This window comes from Aspergillus neoniger (assembly GCF_003184625.1).
Source record: "Aspergillus neoniger CBS 115656 unplaced genomic scaffold BO87scaffold_1, whole genome shotgun sequence".
Lineage (NCBI taxonomy): Eukaryota > Fungi > Ascomycota > Eurotiomycetes > Eurotiales > Aspergillaceae > Aspergillus > Aspergillus neoniger.
Genome location: NW_020291129.1, coordinates 1,584,253 through 1,604,162, shown reverse-complemented (window position 1 = coordinate 1,604,162; position 19,910 = coordinate 1,584,253). Strand labels below are relative to the sequence as shown.

At 53.1% G+C, this 19,910-nt stretch overlaps 8 protein-coding genes across 8 annotated transcripts; 6 read left to right on the top strand and 2 right to left on the bottom strand.

The window, feature by feature from the left end:
* Positions 1-192: 192 nt before the first annotated feature.
* gcy1 (putative glycerol dehydrogenase Gcy1) lies at positions 193-1,313 on the top strand (the record flags this gene model as incomplete). The annotated part of the gene is made up of 4 exons (XM_025625018.1): positions 193-215; positions 319-447; positions 516-764; positions 818-1,313. 4 exons carry the CDS (start codon positions 193-195, stop codon positions 1,311-1,313), a joined length of 897 nt encoding a protein of 298 aa, XP_025485485.1.
* A 486-nt stretch (positions 1,314-1,799) lies between these two features.
* BO87DRAFT_348451 (uncharacterized protein) lies at positions 1,800-3,596 on the top strand. The gene is made up of 2 exons (XM_025620968.1): positions 1,800-1,920; positions 1,970-3,596. The coding sequence occupies exons 1-2, from the start codon at positions 1,868-1,870 to the stop codon at positions 3,297-3,299; spliced, it is 1,383 nt and encodes a 460-aa protein (XP_025485484.1). The 5' UTR covers positions 1,800-1,867; the 3' UTR covers positions 3,300-3,596.
* A 421-nt stretch (positions 3,597-4,017) lies between these two features.
* On the top strand, positions 4,018-5,587 carry BO87DRAFT_392609 (glycoside hydrolase family 6 protein; the record flags this gene model as incomplete). The annotated part of the gene is made up of 6 exons (XM_025625017.1): positions 4,018-4,048; positions 4,130-4,472; positions 4,534-4,787; positions 4,854-4,991; positions 5,041-5,298; positions 5,352-5,587. The coding sequence occupies 6 exons, from the start codon at positions 4,018-4,020 to the stop codon at positions 5,585-5,587; spliced, it is 1,260 nt and encodes a 419-aa protein (XP_025485483.1).
* Positions 5,588-6,042: 455 nt separating this feature from the next.
* On the top strand, positions 6,043-7,999 carry BO87DRAFT_372137 (casein kinase II subunit beta family protein). Its single transcript, XM_025622216.1, has 3 exons — positions 6,043-6,332; positions 6,739-6,984; positions 7,046-7,999. Exons 1-3 carry the CDS (start codon positions 6,276-6,278, stop codon positions 7,535-7,537), a joined length of 795 nt encoding a protein of 264 aa, XP_025485482.1. The 5' UTR covers positions 6,043-6,275; the 3' UTR covers positions 7,538-7,999.
* A 66-nt stretch (positions 8,000-8,065) lies between these two features.
* On the bottom strand, positions 8,066-9,380 carry BO87DRAFT_348445 (arylformamidase; the record flags this gene model as incomplete). The annotated part of the gene is made up of 2 exons (XM_025620967.1): positions 8,933-9,380; positions 8,066-8,876 (listed from the first exon to the last, which is right to left on the bottom strand). Exons 1-2 carry the CDS (start codon positions 9,070-9,072, stop codon positions 8,066-8,068), a joined length of 951 nt encoding a protein of 316 aa, XP_025485481.1. The 5' UTR covers positions 9,073-9,380.
* A 197-nt stretch (positions 9,381-9,577) lies between these two features.
* BO87DRAFT_421096 (putative eukaryotic translation initiation factor 3 subunit EifCh) lies at positions 9,578-10,880 on the top strand (the record flags this gene model as incomplete). Its single annotated transcript, XM_025627041.1, has 4 exons — positions 9,578-9,585; positions 9,646-9,685; positions 9,767-10,236; positions 10,301-10,880. The coding sequence occupies 4 exons, from the start codon at positions 9,578-9,580 to the stop codon at positions 10,878-10,880; spliced, it is 1,098 nt and encodes a 365-aa protein (XP_025485480.1).
* A 204-nt stretch (positions 10,881-11,084) lies between these two features.
* Positions 11,085-12,471, top strand: BO87DRAFT_432742 (putative mitochondrial carrier protein; the record flags this gene model as incomplete). The annotated part of the gene is made up of 3 exons (XM_025627631.1): positions 11,085-11,321; positions 11,384-11,573; positions 11,681-12,471. Exons 1-3 carry the CDS (start codon positions 11,289-11,291, stop codon positions 12,469-12,471), a joined length of 1,014 nt encoding a protein of 337 aa, XP_025485479.1. The 5' UTR covers positions 11,085-11,288.
* A 218-nt stretch (positions 12,472-12,689) lies between these two features.
* BO87DRAFT_382006 (uncharacterized protein) lies at positions 12,690-19,726 on the bottom strand (the record flags this gene model as incomplete). Its single annotated transcript, XM_025624585.1, has 5 exons — positions 12,690-13,985; positions 14,048-14,169; positions 14,220-18,537; positions 18,592-19,410; positions 19,496-19,726. The coding sequence occupies 5 exons, from the start codon at positions 19,724-19,726 to the stop codon at positions 12,690-12,692; spliced, it is 6,786 nt and encodes a 2,261-aa protein (XP_025485478.1).
* Positions 19,727-19,910: the final 184 nt, after the last annotated feature.

Genomic DNA, 19,910 nt, shown 5'->3' with positions numbered 1-19,910 from the left:
TCGTCCCGCTCATGGTGTGCTGGATGGACCTGCCTCCTCTCTCGTCCGGTCCGCCCTCGGAGCTTGCATCCACCTTGCTATAAAGCCCACCTTCACCCAGACTGATCAATTCTTCATTTTCTTGATCCCCCATTCATCATCTTTCCTATTCATCCTTCCATACCCCTCGGAATCACCAATCAATCGCACAATATGTCGAACCTCGAGCACACCAAGTGAGCTATCCCATCTCTTTAACTGAGCTTCAGTTGAAATACATTGAACGTGCAGCACATGAGGGATTGTTGAACTTACTAACAATCATTTTCCGCTCCTTAGGAAGGTCTACACCCTCAACACCGGCGCCAAGATCCCCGCCGTTGGTCTCGGTACCTGGCAATCCAAGCCCAACGAGGTTAGAGAGGCTGTCAAGAATGCTCTCCTGAAGGGATACCGTCACATCGACACGTAAGTTGGAAGCAGCCCCCAATTGCCGGACAATCTAGAAGAACTCAGTCTGACAATTCCATAATTAGTGCCCTTGCCTATGGCAACGAAGCCGAGGTTGGACAGGGTATCAGGGACTCTGGTGTCCCTCGCGAGGAGATCTGGGTTACCACCAAGCTTGACAACACCTGGCACCACCGTGTCACCGAGGGCATTGACTCCTCCCTCAAGGACCTTGGCCTCGACTATGTCGACCTCTACCTTGTCCACTGGCCCAGCTGCACTGACCCCAACGACCTGAAGAAGCACCTCCCCGACTGGGACTTCATCAAGACTTGGTACAGTTTCTCTTCTTGAAAATACAGTAGTTAGCGTTGCTAACACCATCCAGGCAAGAGATGCAGAAGCTTCCCGCCACCGGCAAGGTCCGTAACATTGGTGTCTCCAACTTCGGCATCAAGAACCTCGAGAAGCTCCTGAACGACCCCAGCTGCAAGATCGTCCCTGCTGTCAACCAGATCGAACTGCACCCCAACAACCCCTCCCCTAAGCTGGTTGCCTACAACACCTCCAAGGGCATCCACTCTACCGGCTACTCTTGCCTCGGCTCCACCAACTCTCCTCTCTACAAGGATGAGACCCTCCTCAAGCTGGCCGAGAAGAAGGGCAAGACTCCCCAGCAGGTTCTGCTCCTGTGGGGTGTGCAGAAGGGCTGGAGTGTCATCCCCAAGTCGGTCAGCAAGTCTCGCATCGACGCCAACTTCGAGCTTGATGGCTGGGAGTTGACCGCCGAGGAGATTGATCAGCTGGACAACCTCAAGGACCGCTTCAAGGTCTGCGGTGACGACTGGCTCCCCGTCAAGGTTTTCTTCGGTGACGACGAGTAAACTATTATCTACGAGACTATGATGATATCCATGTGAAATAGAGCTATAGAAAGCAAAACAAAATGTACATACGCTTGAACATACTTTTGATGTAAATTTGTGCGCAAACATAGAACGTGTTGTCGAAGCACAACTAGACCGCCGACAGCAGGATCCTCATTTCGAGGCAATTCTTCCTGTAGTGTCAAGGCGACCTTCCCTGGAATGTGAAGGTAGAATTATGATCGACCTAGTCTTTGTTCACTTATATGTAATTAACTCCAGAAGCCTGCCACTGGCCCGAAATATGCTGTATCACATACGTGAATGATCAGAAAAACATGCTAAATAGCATCCAGTAATTGCTAACATAGCATGAGGATACATACTGGGATGACCCAAAATTACGGGAGCACGTGGCGCCGGATCACATGCCGCACCGCCACCCCGGGCTGCTCCGTCATCAGGCCAGGTCCCTCCGTCATCCCCTTATCTCTCTTCCATCTACCATCATCCTAGGATGGTTATTCCATCTGAGAAACATCTATAAATCTCTCCATTCGATTGCAGTCAGGATGCCGCCTTCAAACGGGCACCTGCTGCTCCCCAAGTTCTGGAGAGCAGCCAGGTGAGTCATTCGCCACTCGGATATACTTCATTCCGCTAACGGCCTCCAGGTCTGCCTACGAGAAGGCCTACAAGACTATCAAGTCTAGGTTCCCAGAGCAATTCCAACAGAGCTCACTTCGCCTTCAGCCTGAGTATGTGCGTGTAGTCAACAGACACCCTATCAACCGGGCTGCTGCTATCCGTCAAGCTCGTGGTCGCCACTACTACTCCACCCGTGCAGCAAGCTCCTTCGTCTCCTACATTCGCAGTGGCCTACAGGGCGAGCGTACTGCCTACAAGACATCTCGAGTCGCAGCTAATGTCAGTCGCTTGACTAAAAATGCTCCTTTTGCATCAACACTTCGTCCGAATCTGACGGGCGGCACCCTAGGCCGCACGGCGGGTGGTTATGCAATTGGTGCCGGTCGCATTGGTGGGGCTCGATACTTCTCTCACGGCGCAGCTGCCCCTGCCCAGGTCATCAACAATGTTTCTGTCGGTGTCCGGGCGTTCTTCCTCTCGGGACAGAAGGCTCGCTTTGATGGAGTCGATCCCATTACTGGCAACAAGCGCTTCAAGACTGTGAGCAAGCTTCAGGATGAGGCCGAGCGCAAGATGGCGGCGATCCCTCGCACGGCACCCGGCTCCTTTGTCGACTTCCAGATTTCCCCAACTATCACCGCTTTCGGTCTGCAGAAGAACCTGGTAGCGACTGGTGCTGGTGACGCCCAGACCATCAACTCGGACGGTCTCTTGGATTTCCTGTCCGCGGACTTTGCCCGTGCTCTCAAGGATCTTGCTGCTGTGCTTAACGACCTGAAGAGGCTATCCACACTGGGTGAACTGCCCATTTTGCTACATGATAATTCGACGATTCGGGTGCGGTTCCCTGGTTGCGATGCTAGTACTGTTGAACGTCTGTGTGACGAGGCTGGCGTTCAGAGGGGCAAGATAGTGCAGGATGAAGACTTCGACATTCGTACAGGTGCCGATCTTGCTCTCTTGTTTCCTTTTGCCCCTAGTATGCCAGCTTCTCCTGACGTGAACGACTACTTCTACCGCTCTGGGACCATAAAGTCACAGGCTCCTGAGGAGGTTGATTGGCATGCCATGATGTCTCCGGAGGATGTGTCAGAAGCATCTCCCGAACCCTACAAGCAGCCCCTAAATCAGCTCAGCTTTGAGGATGTTACCATGTTCGGTGAGAACCCATGGATGTCTTCTCCGTCAGGATATTCCAGCATCAATGTCAGCGAACTTGGCGATCGGGCCTTTTTTGCTGAAGTCGCAAGCATTGGATTACCCGAAAGTGCCTCCGAGTACGATGGATCGGATGGAATACGCAAATTCATAGCAGAGTGTGATCATGCTTCGCGACATTATGGGCGGGCTTTTTAGCCGTGATACTTATGAACATACAGACTTTGACAGTCATTCATTTCTTATTGTTGTGATTTATCTGAACCATATACCTTTATATTCCAAACATGAGGTGACAGATGACGTTAACATACGAAAAGACCAAAAACACATTGATCAATAGCTTCTGCTTGAGGAGCTCTACATCTAGTCCGAACAATCATTCTATGTATTTAGGAGAGAGTTAGTTCAGCCAAACTTGATCTTGTCCCCAAAACTGCCCTGAAGACGTGGCCATCTCCCCTCTAGTAGGAATGCCTCACCTTCCAAATGGAGCGTCGGACCGTTGGACCGGATAGCTACATCTGTGATGTTTTGTGATCGGAGTTTTGTAGTCACCACTACCTAGCAGTATTCTGGTTTAATCCAAACTGATGCTGAGTGCAACCGGATTTCAGGGGTCCTTTGGAAGGAATGACGTTGAATTTTCCCGTGCCTGTGACCACTAACGTTATGCAGGAGAGGAAAGAACCCTGAACTAATGCAGCTGAAACAGTCCTCAATATAAACCATTTATCCGTAGCTTCGCCCATGAGAGCGGACATAGCCTTGTAGAGATGAAGATCGACCGGACCGAAGCCTTTTCGGCTACGGAGAGTCCGTCTTGAGACACGGAACAGTTTTCCTCATCACGACAATGTCCTTGCAGGAACAATTAGTCCATATATTCAGGCGTCTTGGCCTGTTACGGAAGAAGATGTTTAGCCGGATTTACTTCACCACTCCTTGTTATTTTCGGTAATGGATAATCGCGTCTATAGAAGTGGACTGATATAAAGTGAACAGATATATTCAGCAGAGTTGCATAGTAGTCAGTAATAAGAGCCAAAACACAAATACACTCCGCTTAGTACCAGGCTATCTCATGAATATGCACTCCATCAACATGCGAGCCATCTGGCCCCTCGTCTCTCTCTTCTCTGCCGTCCATGCCCTCCCCGCCGCAAGCGCGACTGCTTCAGCGTCCGTTGCTGCTTCGAGCTCTCCGGCGCCGACTGCCTCTGCTACCGGCAATCCCTTTGAGGGATACCAGCTCTATGTGAATCCTTACTATAAGTCGCAAGTGGAGAGTTCGGCTATTCCATCATTGTCTGCCAGCTCGCTGGTCGCGCAGGCGAGTGCTGCAGCCGATGTGCCTTCATTTTACTGGCTGTGAGCATCCCCTCAGAGAAATTTTTGGTTTTGGGCTGATGATGCGATACTTAATGTTCAGAGACACGGCCGACAAGGTGCCTACCATGGGTGAATATCTGGATGACATCCAGACGCAAAACGCCGCTGGAGCGAATCCTCCCATTGCTGGTATCTTCGTCGTCTATGACCTGCCGGATCGGGATTGCGCTGCCTTGGCTAGTAATGGTGAATACGCGATCAGTGATGGCGGCGTGGAGAAGTATAAGGCGTACATTGATTCTATTCGCGAGCAGGTCGAGACGTATTCGGATGTTCAGACTATTTTGATCATCGGTGAGTGCCTCCTGCCTGGGGTTGCTCGGGAGTGAATTGTAATAAGATACTGATCTATTCTCGCAGAACCGGATAGCTTGGCTAACCTGGTGACGAATCTCGATGTGGCTAAATGCGCCAATGCTCAATCTGCTTACCTGGAATGCACCAACTATGCCCTCGAGCAGTTGAATTTGCCGAACGTGGCTATGTATCTTGATGCTGGTACGTCTTGTTTATTGAAGATACTGAGCGCAGTTAACGATGTCCACAGGCCATGCGGGATGGCTGGGATGGCCTGCCAACATCGGTCCCGCGGCGGAACTCTACGCATCGGTGTATAAGAACGCATCATCTCCAGCAGCTGTTCGTGGTCTCGCTACAAACGTAGCTAACTTCAATGCCTGGAGCATCGACACTTGCCCCTCTTATACATCAGGCAACGATGTCTGTGATGAGAAGAGCTACATCAATGCCTTTGCACCGGAGCTCTCTAGTGCTGGATGTGATGCCCACTTCATTACCGATACGGGTGAGTGTTTCTGTTATACGTAGCGATATGTTTAGTCTGACTCACTGGGTTAGGTCGCAATGGAAAGCAGCCTACTGGACAGAGCGCGTGGGGTGACTGGTGCAATGTCAAGGATACTGGCTTCGGTGCTCAGCCGACGACCGATACTGGAGACGAGTTGGCTGATGCCTTTGTCTGGGTCAAGCCTGGCGGCGAGAGCGATGGGACATCGGATACTAGCTCTTCTCGCTACGATGCGCATTGCGGATATAGTGATGCTTTGCAGCCTGCCCCGGAGGCTGGTACTTAGTTCCAGGTGGGTGTTGATTGAAGTGTGGTTTGAGAATCATGCTGACATTGTGTCCTAGGCATACTTTGAGCAGCTTTTGACCAATGCCAACCCTTCCCTCTGAGTCAATCGCTGAGTATTTGGATATACTGCATGTTGGAAGTAGATCTTCACAGTTATATAGGGGAAGTGATGATGTAGATCTTCGGGTTGATGGAACAAGTGGGCAGGATCCCAATACATTGAGAATGCAAAATCAAAGCAGCTACCATAAGTCTTTCATTAAGTCCACACATTAATCTGAGTTATCATCTGGTGAAAGCAGAGCATGAGTAGTCACCAACGCTGTAGTGAAAGCATGCAAGGCGGTGAGCCGCCGCATGAAGAATCTCACCGCCAACCCCGCGCTAAACTGGAAGAAGGCGATCCACTGATAACAGTCCGGCTGGATGGAGAAGAAACACACACTGCATTCCCCCCCAACGCCAAACCACCCTCATTATCGCTCGCGAACCCCGAATCTGCTTTTCTTCCGGAGACGTGACTGTTGGATGCTTTAAGAAGGATTGTTCCAACTGTACAGTTCTGGGGGCTCTCCTGCACTGGAGTTGTCCGACCGTCTCTCTCAGCAACTGCTACAGGCCAAGCACGAATACTAGTCTTTCTTGATCACATCCCCCTCGGCGGAGTCTGCTAAAGGGAAGAAACCATGGAGGACTTCAACAGCGAAACCGACAGTGACTACACTAGCTACTGGAGAGATTGGGTGAGTTTATCACTCGCTTCGTGATTTCCTGTGCGAAACGGGGACGACGGCGGCTTTGCAAGTGAAGGGAGATGCGTGGCTCCGCGCCTGCTCTCGACGATGTCGTTGCGGCTGGTGAGGGACCAAAAGTGAGAATAACACGCTCTCATGCTTGAGATCTTCTCTGCTGCAATCATTTTGCTCAGCTTCTTTGTTGATTTCAGCTGCGCGTTTGCTCTTGTTCCCTCACCAGTGAGACAAGATGGCTCAGTTTACTAGTTCTACTAGTGAGGAGTCGTCGCTTGCTACGCTTCGACCACCCATCGAAGCTCGCCCTCGTCCCCGACCTCAGATCCATATCCGCTCTTCGTCTAGCTATTCATATGGCGTGGTACTGCCTCAGAGATATGCTGACTTCATTCATCAGTTTATCTCATCTCGTGGAAACGAATACTTCTGCGAAATCGACGAAGATTATTTGACCGATCGCTTCAACCTTACCGGCCTGAACACCGAGGTCGCCTACTACCAGTATGCTTTGGACCTTGTGACAGACGTGTTCGACCTCGACGCGGACGACGATTTGCGCGAGCAAATTGAGAAGTCGGCGCGTCACCTCTATGGTCTAGTTCATGCCAGATACATTGTCACAACTCGCGGTCTTGCCAAGATGGTATGTCTTACACTACGGGGTTGTGAAGGGTATGTGAAAGTGGTTCTGACGGACAATCTAGGTTGAGAAATACAAGCGCTGCGATTTCGGCAAATGCCCCCGTGTTATGTGTGACGGACACCCCCTCCTGCCCATGGGCCAGCACGACGTTGCCAACCAGAGCACTGTTCGCCTGTACTGCCCCAAGTGCGAGGATATCTACAACCCCAAGTCGTCTCGTCATGCTTCTATCGACGGCGCTTACTTCGGCACTTCGTTCCACAGCATGCTCTTCCAGGTTTATCCTGCTTTGCTTCCCGAGAAGAGCATCCGCCGCTATCAGCCCCGTTGCTTCGGCTTCAAGGTGCACGCCATGGCTGCCCTTGCGCGCTGGCAGGATGCTTACCGGGAGGAGACAAAGGCGTCCCTTCGCGAAGCCGGTGTGGAAGCCAAATACATCGAAGACGACAGTGAGGAGGAAGAGCTAGATGACGACGACGAGCCTATCTCTGAGACCAAGGAAGAGAGAGTCGCCGGCGATGCCGCCTCTGGCCGTATGGATCTTGGCAACTGATTGACGCTCCCTGGCATGATCTTTCTGCTTCATCGGAGTTTCCTCATTTTCCTCTCATATCCACTTGGCATGGGCGCAGCATTATGAACTTGCATTTCATCGCGCGTCTGGATCGTTTTCTGCGGTTTCACTTCCTTTTTCTCTTTTTCCTCTAAACACATACGCGTCTTCCGACTAACGGCTTTCTGAAATCCCGGGCGTATGACGGGTCTTTACAATTTCATTATCTCATGTGCACTGCAATAATGATCACGAACACTGGTGGGCGTTGGAAGTTTCGAAGATGGCGGGTCTGTTTTCCTCTGCTTCTAATGTGTACTAGTTTATTCCTCGGGTTTGTCTCCCGTGACTTCAAGATCACTCAGACATGGCGAGTTCGGCTCTTATGTAGAATACCTTAGTTTCAGTCAGGAACAGAGACAGAGGGGACATAATGAACTACATGCTCGTCATTCAATCATCCATCCCTTACTACATGCTCGTCATTCAATCATCCATCCCTTACTCTACGTAATTCATCTAGCCTGCCTACTGACCCCTAACCTTCTCAATCGCAAACGCAATCGCCCTCGCCAAATCCTCTCCCTTCTCCCACGCATCATCATGATCCCCCTCAATATCCAACATCTCCACCACCCTCTCCTCACTCCCACTCCCACCACCCACCCACTCCTCTTCCAAAGCCTTCCTCATCACCTCCCTCTGCCCCGGATCCACCAGACCATCACCCCCGGAATACGCCAACACCGCCACCAACCGATCCCCATCCCCAATCCCACTCCACCCACCACAAACCCCCTCCTCTCCCCTCCCCAAAGCAGGCGACACCTCATCCCAAACCGCCTCATCAGCCCCAAACGCCCCCTCACTGAACTCCTGATACGCACTGACACTCCGATGCGTATCCCTCAACAACCGAAGATCATAAATCCCCGCCATCCCCACAATCCCCACCGGAGGAGGCAGAATTACCTCCCCCTTCAACAAGTCCCGAAACCTCCCCATCACAGACTGAAACGCCAGCGTAGCACCACAACTATGTCCCAATAGGATGTAATTCCTCCCGATGTTGTATTTCTCTTGCAGGAAGGACAGCGCGGATTGCACATCGGAGATGTGATCTGGGTGCTTTGCGGCGCGGAGGTGTGTGGGCTCGGTGGTTTGAGGGTCTTGCGGGTGTGATGGGTGCAGGCTGAGACGATAGGAGATTGAAGCGATGCCTTTGAGGTGGGAGGTGTTGTTGGTGTAGGAGGGATTGGTGGTGAGGGTGCTTAGGGCGGGGGTTAGGTAGTTTGTGGCGGTTTGGGTTGGATCGCGCCAGGCGCCGCCGTGGATTAGACTGTGTGGTTTATTGGTTAGTTTGTGTATATAGAGGGTTAGATTGGGGGAATTTACATCACCCAGTAGCCTTCATTGTTGTCGTTGTTGAGAGTGGCCACTGTGACGGTTTGGAGGCTGTGATCGGTGCCGTAGGGGAAGGTTTCGATGGAGGGGGGAGGTGTTGTGGGTTTGGAGGAGGGGTGTGTTTGGCCCATTATTGCGATCGTTTGCTGTTTGATATGATTTGAGGTGCTATTGTCTGTGGATGAGAGATGCTTGCTTGGTTAATGTAGAAGTGCTGGGCTGGTTAGTGAGGGGTCAGTGATAGCGTTAGTTCGTTGGCTTGGGAATCTGCGGATGTAACTCCGTAGATAAGGTCATGGTTAGTGTTCCCCCCGGAACCCGGGTACGGCATCATTGGGTGGAGTATTTTCAGCATATTTGCCTCAATTGGAAGTCTATAACCTCATGACGGAATATTTTTATAGTGAGAGTAGATATCCTTTGGCAGAAACGATGCTTTTGAGCGTAAAGTTATGCAAGGGGGATTGAAAGCGCCCAAAAAGGCAAGCGGACCGGCGGCTCGTATGGGGCTTGGCACGCTAGCCGGTTTGGGGGCTAGGCGGTGGGAAATGCTGAATTCCATCCACACAAACCTCGCCGCCGACTGCCATCTCATTGTCGCCGTCTGTATACGCAATTCCCAGGCACATATTCAACATGGCGGAGTAAGTTTTCCTGGTCTGTTCGATCTGATCTGGGCATCTGTATACTAATGCTTGCAATAGGAAAGAAGTCCCTCTCACGGCCGTCAAGGTCGAGGCCTTGGTATGCACACCATGAAAATCTCCCAATTCCCCCACCCGCCTTTTTCACGGCCGGCAGCAATGCTTACAGCGTGGCATACAGGTCGTGATGAAGATCATCAAGCACGGCTCTCAAGCCTTCCCGACGACTGCGACCGGTTCGATCGTTGGTATGGATGTCGACGGTACCCTGGAGATCACCAACTGCTTCCCTTTCCCCGTCGTTGAGGTGCCCGCCGAATCGCACTTTGACAACGCCGCTCCCAACCCGGCTGCTGCTGCCCCCCGCGCGAAGGCCAACGCCGCCTACGAGGCTGAGATGATCCGCATGATGCGCGAGGTTAACGTTGACGCCAACAACGTCGGTTGGTACACCAGCGCCAACATGGGCAACTTCGTCAACATGAACGTGATCGAGAACCAGTTCTTTTACCAGAAGGATATGAACGAGCGCACGGTCGCTCTGGTGCACGATGTCAGCCGCAGCGCACAGGGCAGCCTGAGCCTGCGCGCTTTCCGCCTGTCCCCTAAGTTCATGGCGGCTTTCAAGGAGAACAAGTTCACTTCTGAGGAGTACGTTCATACCCTTGACTCGCAGGGATGATAGACGTATGCTAATTGTTTTATTTTCTGGCAGGCTGCAAAAGTCCAACCTCAGGTACCAGGACATCCTGGTCGAGCTCCCCGTTGAAATCCACAACTCTCACCTGATCACCTCCTTCATCCACCAGCTCCAGACCCCCGTCCAGGCGACTCCCTCCGATCTCCCCCCGTCCCTGGCCGCTTTGGAGTCGTCTCAGTACGCCAAGTCGTCCGTGCTGGCGCCCAACTTCGACAACCTCTCTCTCAGCATCGACCCGTTCCTGGAGAAGAACTGCGACCTCCTGCTTGACAGCATCGAGGTGCACCACACCGAGACCAACAACTTCCAGTACTACCAGCGGTCGCTCGCCCGTGAGCAGGCCAAGATCACCGCGTGGCAGAACAAGCGCAAGACCGAGAACGCCAGCCGCGCGGCTCTCAAGCAGCCCCTCCTCCCCGAGGATGAGTGGCAGCGGCTGTTCAAGCTGCCCCAGGAGCCCAGCCGCCTGGACAGCATGCTCAACAGCCGCCAGGTGGAGCAGTACGCTCGCCAGGTCGACAGCTTCGTGTCCGCGACGACGGGTAAGATGTTTGCCGTCAAGGGCAACCTGCTTCCGGGTGAGACGGCCAAATAGATGGATGCGGAGGAACGGAAAGGAAAGGAAAATAGGAAAGGCGGGCGATGATGATTAGTTCTTGGAATTGCATGACCTTACGGCGTAGGGAGGGAAAACTTCTGTATCTGACGGGCTGTTAATATGACTCCTGTTTGCTTCTTCCATGAGAATTAGAACGGGCATGACTTGATACCATACCTCCTTACTTGACTGCTGCTACTGCTGCTGCTGCTCTTTACCTCTATTGTATTGATTATGATTAGAGAGTAGCTGATCCAGCCCTAATTCCGCCTTAGGGCAAGGCCAGTTACTGGCACGTGGTGATGACCTCATCGATAGCGAGATAGATACTACTAGATAAGATCATGCCTTACCTAGTATTTCCAATGAACATAGACTCAATTCCTGTTTCAATAGATATTATGCATGATGTACAATACCAACACTGATATCTGGCTGGTACGTCCATACTCAACAATCAAACCACCAACCACAACACTGATAGACTGAACATCAAATAGTCAGGCGCCTTCGCCGTCCTAATCGTCGACTTCCTCGTGTACCCCATCGACACGCTCAAAACGCGCATCCAATCTCCAACCTACAACAAAATATACAAAGACGCTACGACAGGAACCCTGAACCGTAAACTCCTCTTCAGGGGACTCTACCAAGGTGTAGGGAGCGTCATTCTCGCTACTTTACCTGCTTGTATGCCTGCCCCCCCACCATCATTCATAACATATAGTACTACCCCAAATCATCCACATTATATATACTTATAGATATTGAAATTAATATGTATGATGGTGACATAGCAGGAGCATTCTTCACCACCTACGAAAGCCTAAAACACACCCTCACCACTACACAACAACCTCCCCTTCCAACACCAATAATCCACTCCCTCTCCTCATGCGTCGCTGAATCCGTCTCATGCTTTATTTTGACTCCTGCGGAGGTAATTAAGCAGAATGCGCAGGTATACACCAATCCCAATCCCAATCCCAATCCCAATGACCCAAAGAAAACACCATCAAAAACAAATATAACCCTCCTCACGCTACGCAAGTTCCGCCACAGGCCATTATCCCTCTGGAGTGGATATACCGCGCTGCTGGGCCGGAATCTGCCCTTTACGGGGTTGAATTTTCCTCTTTTTGAGTATCTTAGGGGGTTGGGGGCGGGGTATTTACTTCGGTGTCGGACGGATGGAGATGGGAAAGTGGGAGGGGATGTGTTGGGACAGTTTGGGAATGTGCAGAGGGCTCTTATCACGGGTGTTTCTGCTGCTATTGCTGGGACGGTTTCGTCTGTTGTGACTACGCCGGTGGATGTGGTTAAGACGAGGATGATGTTGGGGGCTGGGGGTAGTACCAGCAGTGATACTGGTGGTAGTGGGGATAAGAGGGGAGAAAGGAGGAGGTGGGGGGCGTGGGAAGTGGGAAAGAAGGTGTATAGAGAGGAAGGGGTCAGGGGATTGTTCAAGGGAGGGGCGATACGGTCTGTGTGGACCGCGGTTTCGTTTGGGGTGTATCTTTGTGTGTATGAAGGTGGGAGAGGGTTTTTGGAGAATAGACGGAGGGAGAGGGAGATGGCATCGTCTTGAGTAGGTGGGATATATGTACAGCTACAATGTGAAGACGGTATAAGTCATCAGTTCATTCACTCTGGTATATCCATCAAGCAGAGTCCATTCTCAGTAAGTTAATCGTACATCATAGCCAAATCGTATGTCCCTTCAATGGCAAAAATCGCTTTATGTCATTCATCATTCCATTCGTAAAGAAAAGAAACATCCTCATAACAATGCTCCAAACCACCAGCTCAACCCAAATTGGTCAGTCTCTTGAACCAATTCGGCATCCTGGGCCCATTGACTGGCGGTGCATAACGATCGTCGTACGACCTCATGCCCCGGACCCGTTCGTAATCAGCGCTGCCTGAACTACGCTCAGACCGTCTAGCCTCGCGCTTTCGTGCCCGCAACTCGTCGATTTCCTGATCCGTCATGCCAGGATATCTGGCTCGTCGTCGGGCCCGACGCCGCAGCTCACGTCGTGCCTCCTCGTCCGAGGAGACCGAGTTCGCCTGGGCCTGCTCACCTGCACCAGGTGGCATGTCCAATACGGTGGCCACGACCGGTGGTGGTTCAGGCGGGTCGCTCGCTTGCGAATGCACCCAGGACGAAGTTTTATCCTTGCGTCCTCCGGACATCATCGGTGGTGCGCGCTCCGGTTCTGGAGCCCTGGACTTGCGACGTTGGGGCCTCACCCCCTCTTCAGTAGACCGTTCCGGACGGTAAGCCCTCTCGCCATCGTAGCCGCCAAGATAGAATTCTCGGGCTGCTCTGTCATCGACAGGGTGACGGGAGGATCGACGTTTGGACCGGGGCTCGTACGCGGCGGTTTCTTGCATCTCTGCCTCCCTCCGCCGTCTGCGTTCGCGCCGTTCTGCTGCTCTGGCTTCGGCTTCGGCCTGCTCTTCTGCCTCTCGGGCCTCTGCTTCTTCTCGAGCACGGCGCTCTTCACGAGCTGCTCTACGAAGCCTTCGCTCTTCCTGGCGTCTTGCTTCCCTCTCTTCCTCCTCACGGAGCATTCTCTCCTGCATCTCTTGCTCACGAGCTCTCTCTCTTTCCCTCCGTCGAGCACGTCTTTCTTCGGCGTCGCGCCACTCGCTCTCACGGAGTTGATCAGACGGCGCCTGTCGAGAGGATTGCTTCGCTCGACGGGCTGCCCGTCTAGCCTCAACTTCGTCCATGTCGGTTTCCGGGAACCCACCTACTGGACCGCCCTCAGTGACAAAGCCGTCGAGCTCAGCCTCTCTTTCTGCACGTCTCCTGCGAGCTTCGCGTCTTGCACGCCGCTCCTCTCGCTCTGGATCTGTCATGTACCTAGCATCCTCATCACGATGAGACCTGGACTTTCGGCGCTCTGGAGGGTCCGGACGAGCATTCTTCCGCAAAGAGCCGATGAAGCCCATGAGACCAGTGGACTCTGGTTTCTTGGGAGCAGTACTTGATCGTCTCACGCGTCGCTCTCTTGGTGCTTCCACGAAAGCAATATCTTCTGGTCCCGAAAACACTTCAGCATCTTCATAATGCTCTTCTTGTCTGGACCGAGACTACGCACGAAGTTAGCATTGTGACAGAACTTTCCGAGTGATATCACTGAAATCTTGCTTACCTTTCTCCTCGATCGTCTGTCGGAGTGCCTCGATCCCCTTGAGCCCTCCTTCGGGGCATCAATGTCGTCCCGGTCTACCATGACGATGTCCTCGTCTTCAACCGCATACGGGTCAGGAGCGCCTGAAAAACTGTTAGCAGCGCTACAGGCAGTTATATAACAGAGTACATACGAGATCTTCTACGAGATTCATGCCGTCTCTCTCTTTCTCTCCGGGAGGAGCCGTTTACGCCCATCATCCTGGCGGCTTTATCCGGCATATCCCGGCTATCGTCCGGTGGAGGACTGGGGAACCCGGCGTCTTCCATACCCACGGATGGACGTCTTGAGGTATTCCTGGACGCGTGTGTTCCGTGTCTTCGACTGGACTTTGTCCTACTAGGCGGCGGCGGCGTGCCCAGGACAAAATCAGCAAGAGTCATACCTCGGCTATTGCGCTTGTCCTTGTCAGAGGTTGACTTCTCTCCCTCGTTCTCAAGATCCCTAGACCTTGGTTGTCTGGTCGATCTCGATCTGACCATAGGCGGGGGTGACTGTTCTCGTTCCCGTTCACGTTCCCGTCTACGCCGATGTTCCTTAGTGCTGGGCTGCTTTTGAGGCGTGGCACCCCAAAATCCCCAAGATGCTGAACCAGGAGTGCGCTCAACACGAACACGCTCCTTCCTGGCCGTCTTCTCTGGTTCAGGCTCGACAGGTTCAGCAGGCTCTGGTGGAGGCGTAGGAGGGCCGCCCGCGCCTACATCAGCTTCTGCCGCTGCTTCGTCAATCTCAGCATCGACAGGGGCTGGTTCCACGACCGGGGGTGCTTTTTCTCGACTAGACACCTTTTTGCTCTTTTTCTTCGGCTTTTCGGGCTTGGGAACAGGTGCTTCGTCGACCACCGGCTCTATCTCCCGTGCTTGCTCGATCGGAGGCTCGGGAGCAGGAGCAGGAACGAATTCAGGCTCGAGCTCAGGTACGGGCTCGGGTTCAGGTTCAGCTATTGGCTCCGGCTCAGGTTCAGGTTCAAAAGCAGGCTCCGGTTCTTGCACTGGCTCAGGAACCGGTTCTGGCTCAACGACCTTCTTCTTTTTCTTCTTCTTTTCAGTTTTTGAGATGGGAATAGGTGCGGGGGCTGGCTCGGGTTCCGGCTCGGGCTGGGGTTCTGGCTCTGGTTCTGCAACAGGCTCAGGGACCGGCTCAGGCACGGGCTCAGGAGCCGGTGGTTCAAGTACAGGCTCAGGAACTGGTTCAGGTACCGGCTCAGGCACAGGTTCAAGCACAATAGCCTTCGCCTTCTTTTTGTCCTTCTTCTTTGATTTCTTTGACAAAGGCACCGGCTCGGGCTCGGGCTCGGGCTCAGGTTGTTGAGGCTCAGGTTCTGGCTCAAACTGAGGTTCCGGCTCTGGGGCAGGCGGTTCCGGGGCAGGTGGCGGGGGTATATCGTAAAAGTCCTCCTCGTCGTCGAATGCGTCTGGGAAACTGCCTGGAACCAAATCCCTCGAGGGCTTTTTAAACTGAACCGGTTCGGGGTCAAACAACTCGACAGGCTCGGGTTGCGGGGGAGCAGGGAGTTCCTCTGGGGGTGGGGCAGGCTCTTCCTTAGCAACCCTGTCCTTTGATTTCCCCTTCTTCCCTTGCTCCAAAACTTTGATTCGCTCTGAGACGGACAATTTGGCCGATGACTTGGTCTTCGAGGTGACAACGGGAGTCTTCGCTGGCGGCGCGGCTGGCGCGGGTGGTTCGTCGACAACTGGCGGGATTGGCGCTTCGGGCGCCTCGGGCATCTTTGAATCGTCAACGTCAATGAGTAAATCATCCTCTGCAGGATGACTTAGTACAGGTTCAGGCTCGGGCTCTGGTGCTGCCTCTATGGCTTTAGTCTTCTCTGATGACTTTTTCTTTGTAGTCTTGGATTTGCCCATAGTTGCAGCACCTATGGTGGCCCAGAAACCCATGCCACTCTTAGGTGTCTCTTCCTCCTTGTAACCCTTCTTATTGCTCTTCGAAGGCTTGCTGTCGTAGTCATCCCAGAGAGGCTGTTCGGGGACTTGGTCAGTGGGTACGTATCCCTCCGGCTCGGCAGTCCACCCAAGAGATGGCGGTGTCGGTGCGGGCGGTGGAGGCTCAGCTGCGATCTTGCTCTTCTTCTTCTTCTTTTCTTTCGGAGCGTTCCATATTCCCCAGCTCTCCTCCTCATAAGTCTGTTCTGGGACCACTTCAGGGACAGGCTCGGGCGCAGGCTCGGGCTGTGGCTCCCAAGCTGGCTCAGGTTCAGGCTCTTGTTCAGGCTCCAGTTCTGGGGCTGGAGGTGGTGCCGGCTCTTCTTGAACAAGCTCAGGCACTGGCTCAAGCTCAGGCTCTTTGGGTGGCTCAGCATTCGGATCAGGAAGGTCGAAATCTTTACCCGGGATAGGAAGTCCGTTCTTGATCAATGATTTCTCACGTTTCTTCCGGTCCTTGGATGACAGATTATGCCAGTTATTATAGAGAGGACTGTCTGGTATCTCAGGACCTTTGACCTCAGGCTCAGGCTCAGCTTCCGGGATCGGTTCAGATTCAGGTTCAGCTAGTGGCTCTGGCTCTGGCTCTGGTTCTGGCTCTGGAGCTGGCTCCGGTTCCTGAACTGGCTCCGGCTCTGGCTCAGGCTCCGGCTCCGGCGCTTTGGGGGGCTCAGCATTGGGGTCAGGAAGCTCAAAATCTTTACCAGGAATCGGAAGGCCACTCTTTATCAATGATTTTTCACGTTTCTTCCGATCTTTAGATGAGAGTGTGTGCCAGTTGTTATAGAGGGGACTGTCGGGTATCTCAGGAGTTTTGACTTCAGGCTCGGGCTCGGGTTCAGGCTCGGGCTCAGGCTCAGGTTCAACTTCCGGGATTGGATCAGGTTCTTGAATTGGCTCTGGCTCCGGTTCCGGTTCCTTGGGGGGCTCGGCATTCGGATCAGGAAGGTCAAAATCCTTGCCGGGGATGGGAAGTCCGGCTTTGATCAGTGATTTCTCACGTTTCTTCCGGTCTTTAGATGAGAGGGTATGCCAGTTATTATACAGAGGAGTATCTGGAATCTGAAAGGCAGGCTTTTCGGGCTCCGGTTCAACCTCGGGCTCTGGTTCAATAACCGGTTCAGGTTCAGGTTCAGGTTCAGCTATCGGTTCGGGCTCGGGCTCGGGCTCAGGCTCAGGAGCTGGCTCAGGATCTGGCTCGGGCTCCCTGGGGGGCTCAGCATTTGGATCAGGAAGATCAAAATCCTTGCCGGGGATGGGAAGTCCAGCTTTGATCAGTGATTTTTCACGTTTCTTCCGGTCTTTGGACGAGAGTGTATGCCAGTTATTATACAGAGGAGTATCTGGAATTTCAAAGGCAGGCTTTTCGGGCTCCGGTTCGACCTCAGGCTCTGGTTCAATGACCGGTTCAGCTATCGGCTCGGGCTCAGGCTCAGGAGCTGGTTCTGGCTCCTCTGGCTCCGGTTCCTTGGGGGGCTCAGCATTCGGATCAGGAAGATCGAAGTCCTTGCCAGGGATGGGAAGTCCGGCTTTGATCAGTGACTTTTCACGTTTCTTTCGGTCTTTGGACGAGAGCGTATGCCAGTTATTATAAAGAGGGTTCTCCAGGAATCCCAAGTCTGGCTTCTCGGGCTCGGGCTCAGGTTCCACGACTGGTTCAGGTTCAGGCTCTGGCTCCACGGGATCGGGTTGGGGTTCTGGCTCCGGCTCTAGCTCAAAGACCATGCCCTTTTTCTTCTTATCCTTCTTTGGGACATCCCAGCCCGATGACCAATCATCATCCTTTATCTCGGCAGGCGCTGGCTCAACGACTGGCTCGTCGAGGAGGGCATTCTTCTTACCCTTCTTGTCTTTCTTTTTCGTTACAGGGCCCCAAGGAGAGCTCCAGTCATCTTCAGGCGGCGGATCGGCTGCGGCAGGAGGTTCAGGGGCGGGGGGCTCTTCAAGAAGAGGCTCGTCAGCCTTCTTCTTTTTCTTGTCTTTCTTAATAGTTGCCCCCCAGCTCCAGTCATCATCAGCAAATTCTGGCTCCTTCTTCTCTTCAGCACCCGGCCAGGCGTTATCTGATTTTAGTTCTTCCGTAAGAAGGTCGGGTGTCGGCTCCTCTTCGATCCCCTTCTTCTTTTTCTTCTTGTCCTTCTTGGTCACAGGAATTCCCCAGTCGTCCTCTAGCTTGTTCTCTTCCGAGGCAGGAGGGGGTTCGTTGGCAGCTGGAGTACTTCCAAGGTCCGCACCAAAGCTGAACCCAACGGAGGCGTTCGACATGCCGTTGGTGCCGGAGAAGGACCAGGGGTTACTATTATCTTTTGGCTTGTCGTCTTTCATGCCGTTCATGGTGTTAAGACCCCATTTATCACCAGAACCCCAATCTTGACCCCAGCCCCCAAAGCTGAAGCCCGTCCCTGGCGCTGCTGGAGGCAGACCCAAGTCTAGTTGCGGCGCACTGTCGTTCAAGCTTATGTCTTGGAACCCGTTGGACGCCGGTTCGGGCGGGCTAGGGTCGGCGCCCTGTTGATAAGTTAGGATTTATCATCTGTATCGCAGCGACGATGCAGAACATACCTTGCCTTTCTTCTTCTTTTTCTTGCTGGTTGTTGTGGCAAAATCCCAGCCATCGTCACCGTTGGCATTAGTGTCATCTGCCCAGCTAAGGTCGGGGGGAGCGGCGGCAGCGGCGGCGGCTTCTTCTGCAGCCCGCTTCTCCTCTTCCTTAGCCAGCCGTTCTTCCTCCTCTTTGGCCAATCTCTCCTGTTCTTCCCTGGCCTGCTGTTCCTCTTCTTCCCGTTTTCGTTGCTCTTCTTCTTCCTTCAATTTTTCCTCTTCCTCTTGTTTCTTCTTCTTCTTGCTCTTCTTCGTGCTTGTCGTATTCCAGGCATCCCAGTCGTCATCCTCTCCATTATTACCGTCGCCGTTCCCATCTTGGCCATTATCATCTCCATTACCACCACCTCCAGAATCGCCGCCTCCATTTCCACCGGTATCACCGTTCTGCTCATCTCCGCCGCCCTCATCTGGCTTGTCGCCTCCACCTTCCTCGGCCGGCGGGGTGCTCTGTCGCTGGGGTTGCGCGGCCGTCTTCTTCTTCTTATTCTTCTTTCCTGCTCTTTCCCGAATGCCCGTTGCAGACCAAAAATTGAATGGTCGCGATGCACCCTTAGACTTTGACTCATCTGTAGTCTGTGGGGGCGCGGGCGCAGAGTCCTGGATAAGACACTTCCGCTGGGCTAAGGGAGCAAGCGTGGCGTAATGTGGAGGTAGATCTTTGATCACATCGTCATATGTAGGCGGCGGTGCATCATAGCCTTCGGGCTCGAAGGCATGGATGTCAGCTTCCAGAGCCAGCGATGATTCGTAACCTAATGTTCGCCGTAATATCGTATCCTGCTTACAGGTCTAGCCATTAGCAATGGGAACAGCAGTCTCGTGGCTAGTAGTTTATGTGCCATTGAGTTCACAGGTAACTTACCTTGTTTTGATGTTCCACCACTTGGAGGACTTTGCCGTAATGCTCACCACCACTCCTGGTGGTGTATCTTCGGGACCCGAGACACCCCGAATTTAGACCATTTATCTGCAGCCAGCCATATGACAAGTCGCATGTTTCCTTCTGACGTTCGGCAGGTCCCAGCGGGGAAGGGAAGTGTACCCTCAGCGGAGATACAAATTCATCACGAGGGATTGTCCGCATAACTTCCATCCTGGAAAATCGACCGACACTCGTCTGACGACCAGCGACTGCTCTATGCCAGGCGCATGGATATCAAAAGACTATCGGCCCCAATTGAGGCGGTTGGCGTTCGAGCGACGAAATCGACGTACAAATAGGCGACAGCGCAGGAGGAATGAATGCAAAGACGACGGAGACTCAAAAAGTGGGAAGG

Excerpts from the sequence above, each read along its gene's own strand:
- BO87DRAFT_348451 (XM_025620968.1), top strand. The coding sequence starts at position 1,868 with ATGCCGCCTTCAAACGGGCACCTGCTGCTCCCCAAGTTCTGGAGAGCA. Across the intron at positions 1,921-1,969 it reads AAGTTCTGGAGAGCAGCCAG|GTCTGCCTACGAGAAGGCCT; the intron begins GTGAGTCATTCG and ends AACGGCCTCCAG.
- BO87DRAFT_372137 (XM_025622216.1), top strand. The coding sequence starts at position 6,276 with ATGGAGGACTTCAACAGCGAAACCGACAGTGACTACACTAGCTACTGG. Across the intron at positions 6,333-6,738 it reads CTAGCTACTGGAGAGATTGG|TTTATCTCATCTCGTGGAAA; the intron begins GTGAGTTTATCA and ends TTCATTCATCAG. Across the intron at positions 6,985-7,045 it reads CTCGCGGTCTTGCCAAGATG|GTTGAGAAATACAAGCGCTG; the intron begins GTATGTCTTACA and ends CGGACAATCTAG.